Source organism: Rutidosis leptorrhynchoides, chromosome 2 (genome assembly GCF_046630445.1).
Source record: "Rutidosis leptorrhynchoides isolate AG116_Rl617_1_P2 chromosome 2, CSIRO_AGI_Rlap_v1, whole genome shotgun sequence".
Lineage (NCBI taxonomy): Eukaryota > Viridiplantae > Streptophyta > Magnoliopsida > Asterales > Asteraceae > Rutidosis > Rutidosis leptorrhynchoides.
The window spans coordinates 406,631,225-406,647,319 of NC_092334.1; the positions used below are offsets into that span (position 1 = coordinate 406,631,225).

The 16,095-nt window shown below is 32.9% G+C and overlaps 2 protein-coding genes across 2 annotated transcripts; both read right to left on the reverse strand.

Annotated features, from left to right (window-relative positions):
- Positions 1 to 3,380: 3,380 nt before the first annotated feature.
- LOC139889126 (probable carbohydrate esterase At4g34215) lies at positions 3,381 to 5,730 on the reverse strand. Its single transcript, XM_071872094.1, has 2 exons — positions 5,155 to 5,730; positions 3,381 to 3,757 (listed from the first exon to the last, which is right to left on the reverse strand). Exons 1-2 carry the CDS (start codon positions 5,728 to 5,730, stop codon positions 3,449 to 3,451), a joined length of 885 nt encoding a protein of 294 aa, XP_071728195.1. The 3' UTR covers positions 3,381 to 3,448.
- A 2,986-nt stretch (positions 5,731 to 8,716) lies between these two features.
- On the reverse strand, positions 8,717 to 14,731 carry LOC139892266 (protein DCL, chloroplastic-like). Its single transcript, XM_071875315.1, has 3 exons — positions 14,332 to 14,731; positions 12,999 to 13,113; positions 8,717 to 9,188 (listed from the first exon to the last, which is right to left on the reverse strand). The coding sequence occupies exons 1-3, from the start codon at positions 14,667 to 14,669 to the stop codon at positions 9,018 to 9,020; spliced, it is 624 nt and encodes a 207-aa protein (XP_071731416.1). The 5' UTR covers positions 14,670 to 14,731; the 3' UTR covers positions 8,717 to 9,017.
- Between the last annotated feature and the right edge of the window lie 1,364 nt (positions 14,732 to 16,095).

Below are 16,095 nucleotides of genomic sequence, written 5' to 3' on the forward strand. Positions count from 1 at the left end.
AAAAAATGTAGCGCAGTAGTGGCCTATGTGGGTCCTACTGTTTGAGCGCAGTGTACAAGTCGGTAAAGCGTGGTGAGTGTTATTATTCAGTTTTTTTGGTGTAGTGATGGGATAAATAATAAGTTAGAATATAGGTATAAAGTGGGGGGTTCAATTTGTATTTTAATGGAAGTTATGGGGTTAGGTTTGTGAAAAGTGAAAAATTAAATAGTACTATTTATAACAAATAAGACAAATTTTTGGTGTTAGTGATGGAATAAATAATAAGTTAGAACATATGTATAAAGTGAGGGTTCAATTTGTATTTTAATGGAAGTTAGGGGGTTAGGTTTGTGAAAAGTGAAAAATTGAATAGTACTATTCATAACAAATAAGACAAATTTTGTCTATTAGTTATATTGGTAATGTGTAGTTTTGGGAAGTAAGTACTTAAGTACTTGGGTTAATTGGGTAATTTATGTTTTGAATGTGAAATTGAAAGACCCATGTTGTAAGACTTGTGTTTTTGTCTAAATGGTGTCAAAATGATTATGGGTCAATAGAGTAAACCCTAGCGAATTTGGGTCTTAAAGACTATGTATGAATGAATTGTGATATGTGCATGTATATGCTTATTATTAGGTGGAATTGTGGTTGATGACGGATACGTTGACTTCTTGACGGAAGTGTTTGATAAATACCAATGCTAGAATCCCTTTTCAACAATGAATTAGCAAAAGCCATCCCTGGACCCACACCACACGCTCGATAATAATCAATGTCGCGGTGTAAAGGCTCGGAAGCTGGTTGCCAATTAAGATCGGCACTTAAACGAAAGATAGATGGATTGGGGGATGATTCAGGATCCTGTGTGAAAGAAATCGAGGTAAGGAGGTTGTTAAGAAAATTCAAATTCTCCACTTCAAATCCATATCAGGCGTCCCTTCGTCATGTGAAATCCACGTATTATCAACAAACCTGGACGCAACAGTGGCATGCGTATTTGTGTCAAGTGACAATAACCGAGGGAAACAATAAGCAAGCGAGATACCGTTAATCCATGGATCGAACAAAAAGTTAACATTGAAACCGTCGCCAATTTTTATGTTAAAGAGAGAAGCATTTAGTGAGTAATCGTCATGAATCAAGCTTATCGTTCTTAAGATGGAAGACCAAATTCCCGATGCATTTGAGGCACATGGGATGATCGCACAAGTTTTTTTTTTTGTAAATGGTAGTTTTTGAGAAGGTGTTTACAAAACTAGGAATTTCGAAAAAAATTACAAAACTAGTAAAACCGGAGTTTGGAACTCCGGTTTGCCACTTGTCATCCCAAACCGGCGTTTGATAATTCGGTTTGTGTCCATGTCACCCCAAATCGGAGTTTGAAGCTCAGGTTTGCCTAGGTGGCATTTTTTTTAGATCTAGTGTATTTTTTTAGATAACTGGGGATGTAAATGACCAGTGGCGAATCTAGAATCGTAACTCAATGTGGTCCTAATTTTTTTTTCCCGATAACTTACTCAAACAAAAAAAAAATGTGTCGGGTTGGGTCGGATTGAATCGGGCCATTACAGACACCATCAAACAAAAGCATATCATTAATACAAAAATATCATATATCCAATCTACTAAATACTAAATGCAACTTTTACTTTTATTTACGTGGTTTCATACGATAAAATTCATTAACAAGTGTATCATTGCTAATAAAATTCAACACATTTTTTTCAATATATGAAATTAGACAATCATTTACTCCGTATAAATTAATCTCCACCCAATATTTTTGTTCATCAAAGCAGTAACAATAACAATACCCACTCCCACGATATGTTCATCAAAGCATAATGGATAAACTTATGACTTTTATCTCGAATCTATAGATGCTGAAATGAGTTATTTAAGGGTTGACATTGACCTTTTAAAAAACATAACTAATAATTATCCACACAACACATTTCAAAAGAATAAGCAAGTTATATTGGAATTGAGAGTTGCAAAATTAAACAAAACATAGGGAGAATGAATCGTATCGTAAACTGTAATTTCAATATTTCCAAAAATTAAAAAATAAAAGCGTAATTCGGTCTTGTCGTATTAAACAAAAGCGTAAAAGGTGTGTTTGTGTTACCGTGTATGAAAAAAGAAAAACAAAAAGGGTTCACTTTTGATTTATATATTTGTATGCTCCGTATTTATTAGTAGCTTATATTATAAAGCCATAAGTGGGTTAATTATTTTTTTAGTGATTCATACTATAAAATTTTAAAGCTTAAAAAATATATGGGGTCCTAAAATTATATTTAGTGGTGTCATGTAAAATTTTTAATGATCGTTTGTAAAAAAATTCTCGTAACTAGTGGTGTCACAGGACTCCACGGGGATATATGTAAACTCGCCTCTGTAAATGAGCCAAGCTACTTTTGAGCTACTCGAGATCCACTTGTTAAAAAACTCGAATCGAGCTGAGCCCAAACGAGCTCGAGCTCAATCACAAGTTAGGGATCATTTAATAAACGAGATCGAGTTCGAGCTTTGGATATCGAACTCGTTTAAGCTCGCGAGCGTAAACGAGCTCTATATATATATATATATATATATATATATATATATATATATATATATATATATATATATATATATATATATTTTAATCGGATATGAGTTGTGCATGCCAAGACAATTAAAACTGGATGTCTATTCCTTTTCTTTAAAACCCATAGATTCATTTTCCTGATATCTCATCAGTCCATAAAAATAAGACACTAAGTAGTTAGAGTTACTCTTTTCACATCATCCCATAAAAAATTATGAGTTCATTCATATCCATCATTTTCCAATATACTATTCTATAAATTTTACTCGACTTTCAAAGATCTCTATCTCAAAAGCACAAGATCTAAAAAAAAATGTCACATAAGCAAACCGGAGTTTCAAACTCCGATTTGGGTGGCATAGACACAAACTGAACTTTCAAACGACGGTTTGAGATGACAAGTGACAAACCGGAGTTTCAAACTCCGGTTTTACTAGTTTTGGAATTTTTTTTTTCAAAATTTCTAGTTTTGTAAACACATTTTCAAAAACTACCATGTCAAAAAAAATATATATATATATATAAAATAAAAAATAACCACACCTTGTGCACGAATGGATAGCCATGATTAATTTGGCCCAACTCGAATTTTTGTTTGTAACAAACATCCATCTCAATTTTTTTTTTTTTTTTTTTTTTTTTTTTTTTTTTTTTTTTTTTTTTTGTTGTTGTTGTTGTTGTTGTGAAAGGCCTCCATCTCCGATTCTTTCTTTATTGTTTTCAATTTACAATCAAGATATTACATTGCACAAACATTTTTAACCCCATTTTGAGGTCTTGTATGATCATCAGTTCATCACATAGCCCACCTTAAAAAACAGCTAGTCTAAAATATAAAAAAGAATGCTACTCCAATAATATGACAAATCCTTACCGGAATGAGTTGCCGATAACTAAAGAAAAAAGTATATGGACCAGATTAATGTTAAAAAATTGTATAATAAAATTATGTGGGGTGGTTGAAGCATCACTGGTGAAAGAAGATGAATGATGGGCTTGGGGGAAGACTTGGGCTAACATTTCACCAAGTGAAACCTGAGATGTTGTGGTCAGGTGCAACCTGTCTGGTTCAAGGCCCAGCCCCTTTGCATCAACGGTCTTTAAATTCACTAGCCACGTATCTAACTGTGCCTCTCTTACTATCTCAATGTACGGCCCTGCCCCAGATGCCAACGCCACCTATGACGTCATCACTAAAAAATTACTCTACATTGCTATCAATAAAATATTAAATACTCGATATTAGATATATTAAAATTTGTTGAATGCTTAAAATAGTATAATTATTTTACCCATGAATATATTATCGTATGAATCAAATTTTCAATTTTTGTAATTGTATGTAACTGACCACTTATAATCTGTAAACTGGTCACATGGTACTGACTTTAAGTGTCACATGACATACAATTCGATGTTTTTAAAAATATACAACAACAACAACAATACCCAATTCCACTAAAGTGGAGTATGGGAGAGGTTAGATGTAGGCAGTCCTTTCCTCTACCCTAAAGTAAAAGGGAAGTCATTTTTCTACCCAGGATACCTATCGGTCCCCAGGTTGAGGAAGTCGTCCCTCCCTATTCTGTAGAGCAGAGAGGCTGCTTCCTAGGGACCTCCGACCAGAAAGAACAATGAAATCCGATATGTGAAGTAAAAATATACAAGTAAAGTATGTATATCCGCAGTTTAGAAAAAAGAAAAAAAAAATTCAACAGGAGACGAAATTTTTTTTTAAGAACGTTCGCATTTACTGCAACTTTTTTTCTTTCATTCTTCCATGAAAATACACCATTTAGGTTATGAGCTTTTGGGTTGAGAGCAAAATATGGAGGATTTTGGACAAATTATTGAGGTTTTTGGGTAAACTATAATGACTTTTCGGCAAATATGAAGTCTTTTTGGTAAAATATGGAGTCTTTTGGACAAAAAGATGTATGACTTTTGAGTCATGGGCTGTTGGGTTAGGGGCAATAAAAAAAATCCATAACTTTTTTGCTTAAAATTTTTTAGAGGTGCAAATGAGCGGAGCTACTCGAGCCTAATATCGTGCTCTAACAAGTTCGTGAGCTTAAACGAGCTTTTCATTAATATACGTTAATTAATAATTTTTTTCAATTATAATATACTAAATAATTGGATAATAGTTAGTATTATTTTTTTATAAAGTATAAAATATAGTAATAAGTAATCGCATCATATGTGATTAAAAAGTACTGTATGGAATAACTAAATAAATATTATAATTAAACAAATCATAATAATATTAAATAAAAGAGTCGAGATCAAGCCAAACTCGAGTTTTCTTAAATTTAGACGAGTCGAGCTCGAGTTTTATATGTTAAGCTCGAACCGAGCCGAACTTGAGTTCAAGCTCAGCAACTTCTAAACGAGCCGAGCTCGAGTCTAGTCGAGCTCGAATTCAGCTTGACTCATTTACACCCCCACCCAGAATGTGGACATTCTAATCGAAAAATTAATAAAGTAATTAACTGAGGTAACCATAATGTAATCAATTATTCAATTAAAATTAATATCATTATACCTAAAGTATATATCAGACAGAAAGATGATACCTGAATTATTGGAAGTGTAGGCAAAAGAAGATCAGCCCGAACATGATCAAAAAACCTCTCCGATCTCCGTTTATACAGCTCAGCATCCTCTCGATACACCGTGTCACTCTCACCTTGATACCACAACAACCCTTTAATCGTACCACCATCGTTCAACGCAGCATTAGCCCGCTTAATCAACTGGTTATAAAGCTGACCACCATGAGCCCACTCGCTAATATTGGTTCCACCTACCGCACAAGGAACCAACCCCACAACACCAATGCTAGAATCCCTTTTCAGCAATGAATTAGCAAAAGCCATCCCTGGGCCCACACCACACGCTCGATAATAATCAATGTCGCGGTGTAAAGGCTCAGAAGCTGGTTGCCAGTTAAGATCGGCACTTAAACGAAAGATAGATGGGTTGGGGGATGATTGAGGAGGGACGTAACCGTCCCATTTGTCGTTTATGACACCACCACGGCCGGCCATGTTGCTCTGGCCGGCCAAGAGAAAAATGGTCTTGCCGGTGGTTTCTCCATTAACGGTGAATGAGATCAAGAAACATGAGTAGAAGATAAGCAATGAGCACATGGTGGTTGATGTAGTTGTGGGGTAGAGTAAAAGTAGCATATATTTTAGCCGTGTTTCTAAGCAAGTGTGATTAAATTATTAGTGAACTTTATGCTTCGTAATAATTAAAAAAACAGGTCACAACGAACACAAATTAATCTATGGCTCCCACTTGAACCATTTAATTGAGGTTTTTAAATTCCTAAATTATTTGAGTATGTTATGTTATTTCCCTTTAACTAAGATTGTTTTTTCTTCTATAAACTCAAAATAGGTTTTTATTTTATATAAAAAAGGATACGAAATTATATAAAAAGACTTCTAGCAAAAAAGTAAAAAAGTAAGAAGATAACATAGATTTACATAACCATAAATTCCAACAACAACCCCTATTTTTGAACTAACAAGCTTGTGCGTAAGGACGAAAATGACCAAAATACTATAAAAAGAATATGTGAAAGGACAAGTCCATCCGAAGGGAATAGTAAACCTTACGGAGTAGTAGACAACTTTTTAAAATAGTATATATGGATAATAAATAATAGTAAGAAAAACTATGAATACAATCGAAAATTTCATGTTTCATAAGAGAAGTACTAAAAATGTTGGTGTTTTGCAATCGTTGTAATAACCAAACTGTAGCCATCGATATAACGAATATGATGTTTTGCACCTCAGCTAAATAGTCCAGGCCATCGATCCATATCAACCACTCGAACAGAGAAATACAAATCAACATATCACAGTCTGACCATAATCTAATTTTCCTCACAGTTTTTGAGTTGTGCACAAACAGAAAACGTGATTATTACTTTCATCACTATAACCGCAGCTAGGACAAGAAATGTCGTCAAATTCCAGGCCTCGTAACGATAGATTGATTCGAGTAGGTAAACTACCCCGCATTAACCTAAAAAAGACTAAGTTAATGGCCTTCATTTTTATAGTATAAAAATACTGATTTTCTCATGGTTTATAATTTTTGGTGCTTTATATGAAAGATACTCCGTATAAGACTACTTGCATCCATAACACACTCCAATAAATGAATTGTAACTTTCCTTCCAAAATCGAATGAAGATTATGTTTTATAGTTTTTGATGATTTATATAAAAAATATAAGACTACTTACATCCATAAATAAGACACTCCAATAAATGAATTGTAACATGATCATTTCCTCCCAAAATCGAATGAAGATTAAACTCCCGTCCATAATATACTTTCTCATAAATTTCGTGACTCACTTTCAATAATTTAGGAACTATTACATTAACTACATAAGTAAGTAAATAAAGTGTCGGATTATAGCTAAAAAGTGTCACATTATAATATGCGCTGCCTTCTAATGTTTAAAAAAGAATATCGATAAACGTAGCCCTAAGGATACGTTTAAGCGTTCTATATATAAATTAATTCCATATTTAAAAATTAAATAATACTAATACCAAAATTATATAAGGAAATAAATAAGGGAAGTCATTATAAAATAAATATTTGTGTTTTGTATTTAATTCAACAGAGTTTTAAAACTTAAATGTGGTATACTAAATATAGCTCAGAGCAAGGACGGATCTTTTGGGGGCATGGATGGGTCATGGCCCTCCCAAAACTTTGTGCTATTAGTGTAAATTTCTACTACAAGGATATATAAAGTATATATTTTATGTCGTGGCCCCTCTAAAATAATATTAAAACGATTTTGGCCCCTCTACCAATGTTGTTCAAAATCCGTCCCAGGCTCAGAGAGTTACGTTTAGCGTTCTCTTAAAAAAAAATTACGCGCAGTAGTATAGTATTTAAATAGGCAAAAATACTCGGTATATCATTTGTTGGAAATGAAACAATAATAAAAAATCTCAACTTATCATTTTTAGTTTAAAACGTCATTTTTAATGGACTCTGCTACTTGTAAAGAACAATAAAGTGAGTACAAAAACAATGTGAACAATGTCGGGCCGATTGATTAAATCAACGCGCCGAATATAAGAATCTCTCCAGAAATAGAACGAATACAAAACAATTTCCAAACTAAACGTTTGAGAAATAAACACAGGCCATCTATAACTTAACGAACATCAAGATGATGAACTCTATCAAAAAGAAATTGAATACAGAATATGAAGATGTAAATCAAAGAACATAAACCCTTTCAGAATGAGAGAATAATAATCTCAAATAATGAATAAGGGTATTTATATATAGCCATATAGGGCATAAATATCCTATTTACACACCAAGTCCTTGATGACTACTTGGTCTTCTCGTATTTGTCACGGAAATATATAACACCAAGCACCCTGAACTTTCACATCTTAAAATAACATCAACTCACCAATCTTCAAGTTAACATCTAGAGTCCTTTCTATCGATGAATCAACAAATGCAGCAACAAAATCCTGCACAGCTAATCACAATTATGTCTCGACACGATAAATGGAAAGGTTGACAGATCAAGACCTAAAGGGAGTTAATTGTCCTCGTTTTGTTAGCTCGAGTACGTTTTGTTGTTCTTGTGTATTTGGATATTTTTATTATCATTGGTTTGGATATTGTGTTTATTGTTAGATCGTGTTTTTTTAGATAGGTTTTAGTGGTTGTAACGAGGGTATTTCTCTATTGTTTAGATTGGTTTTTGTTTTGTTTAGTCTTCGATATGTTCATATCGCTTGTAGATACAGTCTATTACTTCTCTTCTTTGGAGCTTTTTTTTTCTAGTTTTGAGCCTAGCCGTGAATCGAAAGTAAATTTGTTGACTCTTTTATCTTTCGATGAATTTACCTTTTCGATGAATTTACCTTGATTATAAAGTTCTCGTTATTTTTGGAAGGAAAAAAAAAACATTAAAATTTGACAATGGAATAACCATATCCGTTCAAAATGAAGGGACAAAAAACAATCAACTTCCTTGCAAACAAATCAGTCCAGATACTCCTTTTACACTTTCAACTAACGTATAATATAATATAAATAATAATTCAACTAATGTATAATATAAAAACTCAAATCAAGAAAAAAACATTTACTTAGGACATAACCAAGGAAACATTAATACAAGTCAACAAAATTCAATATTTCAACTACAATCGATTTCTTTACTAAATTGTTCCCATTTCTAACAACCATTATCTACTACCATTGACAAAATGTGTTTGAAATCTACCACCAATGGAGCGGGTCGTCGAACAAAGTCCGAGATGTGTCTATGGTTTCAAGATTTCCTTCTGAATCCAAACATAATGGTATGTGGGTTACCAATGATCAGATCACTGACTTTGGGTTCGGTCAATCGAAAGAGCATACAAAATTTAAGTACTACTGCGTTTGTAATGTTCTTTTATGAATCGTTCAGCATAAGAAGGGTATTTTTGTCTAATGTATGATCGAATGCATTTCTGGTACGAGAAGTCAATCCATATACCATCAGTTCTCACAACAAATAAGCACCTTGAGTTTCTGAACTGTGGATGCCGATCAACCTTCAAAATAAAGAAATTGTTAAAGTTGAGAGCAAGAGATAATTGTTAAAATAAAAAGAAATACTCAAAATAAAGAATTTTTTAAAGTTAAGAGTAAGAAATTATTGTTACAAAACTTAGAAAATATAAGTCAAGTCAAGATATTCAATCGGGTCTACTCAGACAACTGTTTTGGGACAATAGCGGTCAAGATATCACGGACAAAGACTTTTAGTGAAATAGACAGGCAAAGAATGATTGTCAATGTAATCAATATACCTGATGATCAAGACCTATACACCAAAAGTTAGGTCCATTGGGTCAACCATTTGAGTCCATTGGGTCTCGAGAAAGCAAAGGGAATGGGTCCAATATTGACCCATCTTTAGTCCTTCAATATGTTAGGTCCATTTAGACCTGTTGAAACCCATTTCCAACCCATTATATGAAGAAAAAAAAAACAACAAAAAAATGAAAAAAAACCTTAGAAAATAATAAAAATTGAAAAATTAAAAAGTTCAAAAAAAATAAACACAAAAAAAAAAATTACTCCGTAAAAATTAGTTTTTAGAAAAAAGTAATAAAAATAAAAAATAAAAATAAAAATAAAAATTAAATTTTTTTAAAGAAAAAATTTTATAAGAAAAAATGGGTATTGACCCGTCCCAACCCGTTTGGACCTGACCCGTTCGAACCGTTCGAATATTGACACCCCTTCTACCCATGACCTGTTTTGACCCAAACCCATTTGGGTCTCAACCCAACCCGACCCGTTTGTCAGGCTTAGTAATCAACAACTTTATTTGGTGCTACTAAGTTGAATTAAGAGGTGGGTATGATTACCAATAAAGAATTAATAGCGATCTCAAAATGTCAAGTTTTGGTAATTAACAATGAGAAGACCAGTTCTTAGCCATCAAAAGGGTGAAGAGTTTGTTTGTTCAATGGATCCACATTATTGGGCTGATTTTTAATCCCAAAAGGCAGAGATGTCTATGTTACAAAGTATTTAACAAAAAAGTCTATTGCAAGATTATGTGACATGGATCAAGCATTCCAAAAATAAACTAACTAAACTGCACATTCATGTGTTTGTCATTAATATGATAGAAAAAATTTATTTAAGACAATTTTAATGTAATAGAATCAAATGTGACAAGTATCAACGAAACGAGAATATGACAACGCATGGCAGTAGAAAAGCATCAAGTTCTAACGTGTCCTAAATTTACATTATAAAACAAGACAAAAGTTAGTAGAAAAATGGGAATATTGTTTCAAGGGCTTTATCTTTTTACTACAAATAAAAGATAAGTAATATTTTAATACATCTTTGGTTAAGAAATATTCACCCTTTATTCAGTGATATGGATTTCAAACCTGATGAATAGTTGTGTTTCAGGGTGAAATTACCTATTTACCTATGTACGACTTGTTAAATATTCTATAATTTTTAGTTTTTAATAAATGGATGTAAGTTAAAAGTAACCCACCCCCCTCTTCCTTTCCTAGTAAACAGTAAAAACAAACGAAAAACCAAATGAAAAAGATTATTCAAAGACGACACAAATTAAATATAGGGCCATATAATATAATGAACCTCTTCAATTTAAGGTGCTGGGAATATACATATACAGACAAATCGAAGCGACAGATCTAAAAACCCGTAACTTGTATCGACGAAATCACAATTTATTTCAGTTATATAATGAGACTAAACAAAGTACCCTACTGCTTTAAGCGGATACCCTGCTAGTACGATGATACATATGGTGATGGTTAAATTAACTTTAGTTTTGAGCAGTTCGCAGTAAATTTATCAATTAAATTAGTTTGAGGTATAGGGATAGGTATTTGTAATATTAAGAGTACAAGAGTAGAAGTTCATACTACTTTAAGGGTGTTATCAGCACAATTTTAAGTTTTGGCATGGTTGCAAAAGATTTATAAGACGGGGCACAAAGTTAATTCAAAGGCAAAAAGATTTAAGTTTTGACATGATTGAAATTCATGCTAAAGTTGCCTAATATAGTGATACGAAACCTTCCCATCCTAGGTACGAATTGTTGTATTCCTATTATTGTAAGTTTAAGTAATTAATATAATTCTTTGCTTAAATTGTTTTTTATTAATCAATTCTGATTTAAAGTGACATCTTTGCCCTCTAAAAGTTGCAGTGGATTAATTTCGTGAAAAACGTAAGTATAAAATTTGAATCTCAAGAGAACAACATACAAAATGAATGAATTGGAATCAATGATTATCTATACTTTGTTGGCAAAAAGGGGAACTAAGGTACAAAGATGGAAGTGCAATCTACGTAAGAAAATACAAATACAAACTAACCTTTAAATTAAATAAGAAATAAGTCATTTTCATAGATGATTTTATGCTTTTATAAGAATATGACATTCGAAATTAAGGGGGTGTTTGGCTTAGCGCTTTGAAAAATGATTATGCGTTTTAAATAATCATAATCAAATAATCAGCTGTATCAAAACGTGATTTAGTTTAATGTTGTTTGGATTTGATTAGGTTGTTTGATATCGCAATAATTAGATAATTGATTTTTTGAGTGTTTGGAATATCAGATTATTTGATAACTTACCATGTAAAATTACCAAAAGGGGTATTCCTTTTAAATAATAAATTTACATATCTTATATGTAATAAAACATTTTGTAATTTAAGGGTATTCCTTTTAAATAATAAATTTACATATCTTATATGTAATAAAACATTTTGTAATTGAAGTAGTATACGGTATACATATATTAGTAAAAACGTGTATGTACATTTTACTATTAAAAGATAATATAAAACAAAATATAAATAAATTAATGGGTGCAGTAAGCTTTTGGTGTGGCAATACGTAGCGGGTAAAACTGCCACGTAGCATAAGGCAGGAGTCTTTGAGGGTACTTAAGTAAATTTGACAAGAAATAGATAATGCGTTTTGGTTGCAGTAAGGCCTATGTCACTGTTTCAAAACAGCGATTTGAGGCAATTAAAACGCAGAAAAGCAAGTTTAATTTTTTCTTCCCAAACACTGGAAAAAAATTATCCACGTCTTGCAATCGCAATAATTAAAAAATCACTCTCAAATCACTAAGCCAAACACCCCCTAACAGTAGCAAACTTAGGTACCAGGCCCACATGAGCAAGCCTTCAGGGCTATATATCTAAGCCTGAGTGTTTTAGAACCGGGCCTTGGAATAGGGTTTCTTTATATCAATACATATGCAACTTTGCCTAACTATAATGGGCTTATTCAGGGACAGGTAAGAGGTAAATCTTTAAGCATGCAGGTTTACCTATTCGATGATGACCAAATTAGTTGTGGTACCAAGTAAGCAACTGTGTACTTATTTTATTACCTAAATAAGCAAAAGCCATATTAGCACAGATTGGCCATCAACAGGAGAAGATAATTGTCACCCTCGTGAATGACGATATCCAACACTCAAAAGCAACAAAGAGTAACGGACTAACGACTACAATCGTGCTAAAAAATACGTTGCTCCTGCTACCTTCTATATATTATATCCAAGTGGCATCTAATGATGTTCGAATGTCCATTATTTCATATATACCCCGCTAGTCAACTAAACATTAATGGTCATGAATTAACACTCTAACCACTTACAATATGTCCTCGAATTGCAGTCACATCTTAACAAACAATACTCAAGCACACTTTCTACACACATGATGTAGCTAAGTCACACACACGTATGCTAAGTAACGTGACCAAATGGTCATAGTTGAGCGCGGTTATGTGAAATCAAATGAACAAGAACCAAAAAAGATGTGCAATAAAATAAATTATACCATAATAGAATCAAGGCCAGACCCAATCTTATCTTCAGAATGAGGATGATACGCAAGAACCTTCTCCACCACCATTTTCTCGTCTGTTGGAGTGAGTCGCTGTCCATCCATATACCTAGTAGAAGAATAGGCAACTTTAAATTATGATTATAATTATTATTTTGTAATTCGTGCATAGTGTATATTTTCGGTTAGTTAACCAACTGCAGATTTATAATTCTTTTTTTTTTTGAACGGCAAGCTTTTGCATCAGTGTATCAATTATTTCAACGACACTCATTATTTGCACACACACGCGTTCGGGATGAAACCCAAATCGCATTACAGGAACCCGATCCTTTAACCATCCCGAGGGGCAGGCGGACCGGATTTGAATCCTGAATGGATCCGGGAGAAACCCCCCCTGAGGTCAATCTGGATATCCATATTTCAGGTAGATTAATTAATAGCATGGGCAGAGCGAGGCTCGAACCCATGACCTAACCCCAGCCCCAACACACAAGGTGAGGGGATGCCGTTGAAGCAATGTTTCGTTGGCGCAGATTTATAATTCTACAATTATAAAAGACATAGTTACACTTTCAATCTACATTAATTAAACATTATTAGTTGAAAGAGTTAGGGTGCGTTTGTTTGCCTCTTAATGGAATGGTTCAGCACTGAATGCTGAACCATTCAGCATTCAGTGCGTTTGTTTGTCACCTCTGAAAGACATATGGTGCTGAATGGTTCAGAATTCAGCGCTGAACCATTCAGAGATGAAACACTCTCTTAACCATTAAGAGCCTAAATTATCCATATAATTCTCCTCAAATCATATCCAGATCACCTAACTAATAAGTATATTAAATTTTTTATTCATGTCACACGTTAATAAGGTAGTTTTAGTCAGTTCATATCGTTCATTCTAAATGATTATCAAACAGCTTATTTTCATTCAGAGCAAACTTTATTCAGAGGCTCTGGACGATTCAGATTCTGAATCATTCAGCACTAAATCATTCAGTTTTATCAAACGCACCCTTAACCTGCTTATTTGCAACTGTTTATTACTTTTATAATGATAAGCTAAACTCTTTTTAAAAGAGTTTTTAGGAATGATCATGTAGATTATAAGCAATAAGCAGAAAATAATAAACGGGAAAACACCTAACCGGGTACCCTTTTTAACCGTTTTCCCTAGTGACCCCAAATATGCTACTAGTGTGATTTGAAGACCCAAACCACTAAGTTATCTTGGATGGTTAATAAGCAGATAATAAAGACTCATTTCCTAACCATCAAATGATCAATCAATCAAATTAAAAATTGAAAATAAATTAAACACGTTAACCTGTTGGAATGAAGGATATCTTTGATAAGAAGAGTGATGGGGTCAATATCTAAGAATATTTGAGCTTCTTTATCCTTCCATTTACGATAATCAGGATCGTTTTGTCGATTAGGGTCAATTGGTGGTGGAAGCCGTTTTGGGGTTGACAACAAAGAGGGGTTATCATCATATTTATTAGTTGAAGTGGAAGGTGGGGTTCTGATTGGGCGAGGAGATTGGGAGGCGGTGGCGGTGTAACAGGGTCGTCGTATGAGTAAACATACGGCAGCCGGAAGGGTTTTATGAAGGTGGAGATGAAGAGCTTTTCCTAAAAGCGATGGTAGTGCTGCTGCTGCCATTGTCGTCGGAAATACAGGTGGAGCATCTGCCGCTGTTCAGTTCTGCGGCCACCCTTTTTTTGTTAGCGTATCCTTGGGTCTTCTGTTTTAATTTTATAATTTATATTTTATAAATTAATTAATAATTAATATTAATAATTTATACTGTAATTTACTCCTTAATTTATATTTACTAGTTAAAGACCCGCGATTTCACGAGTTTTATGAAATGATGATATTATAAGACAATCTTTAATCATGATAACACAAATAAACAATATAATATTTCGAAAGTTCAAATGTAAAAAAATGATGTTCAAATCAAAGTAACTGACTTAATAACAACTCAATAATCAAATACACGATGTCATATAGTTGTTATATAGTTATATATCACATAAAATATATTGTTACAAAGTATCTGCTTTAGAAAGTTAATTTTTTAGTTGTATTTCCTTGTTAAGTTGTGTCACTTTGTATTCCAATTTAGATAATCATGCCTACAAATTAACATACATATCAGTATGTTTAATACCGGCGAATTCTCAGAATTAAGAAATTAAAATCCTAATAACGATGTATTTAAATCGAGTGGTGTAATAAAAGCATCTCACAAGTAGGTTTGAAATAATTTGTTTAAGAATATTTCAAGTAGCACTTCATTATCACAATTAGTCCATGGTGACATTTCATGTGTGTTTTATAACTCCAGTGTAAATCAAGTTATATTCCAAACCCATTTAGGTTACCAACATTTTTATAAACGTAAATAAAAAGCAATGTCTTTGTTTTGATTTACCACAAAACACGAACATATCCCTTTAAGTCTTTGTTGCTATAGCGATTAACTATGACACCCACTACTGGTAAATATCCAAATCGTCATTCAGTATCTCAGGAATACAAAGCAAAACATGAAGTATTTTTTAGAATATAATGAAATACTACAACTTATAATAATAGTAGCAGTAGTTTTAGTATTGGTAAAGCTATTTAATCGTTTTTTTTTTAACTAAATATATACCCTAAACCTTAAGCCCTAAAATCTAAACTCTAAAATCCAAACCCTAATCTAAACCCTAAACCCTAAATCTAAACTCAAAACCCTAAAATCTAAACCATATACCCTAAACCTAAACTCTAAACCCTAAATCTAAACTCTAACCCCTAAAATCTAAACCCAAAATCCTAAACCCTAAAATCTAAACCCTGTACCCTATATCTAAACCCTAAACCGAAAATTTAAACCCTAACCTAAACCTAAACCCTAAATCTAAACCCTAAACTCTAATCCCTAACCTAACCCCTAAAAACTCTAAATCCTAACCCTAATCCCTAAAATATAAACCCTAAACCTTAGAATCTAAACCCTAAATTCAAATCTAAACCCAAAACCCTACACCCTAGAATCTAAACCCTAACCTAAACCTAAACTCTAAACCCTAAA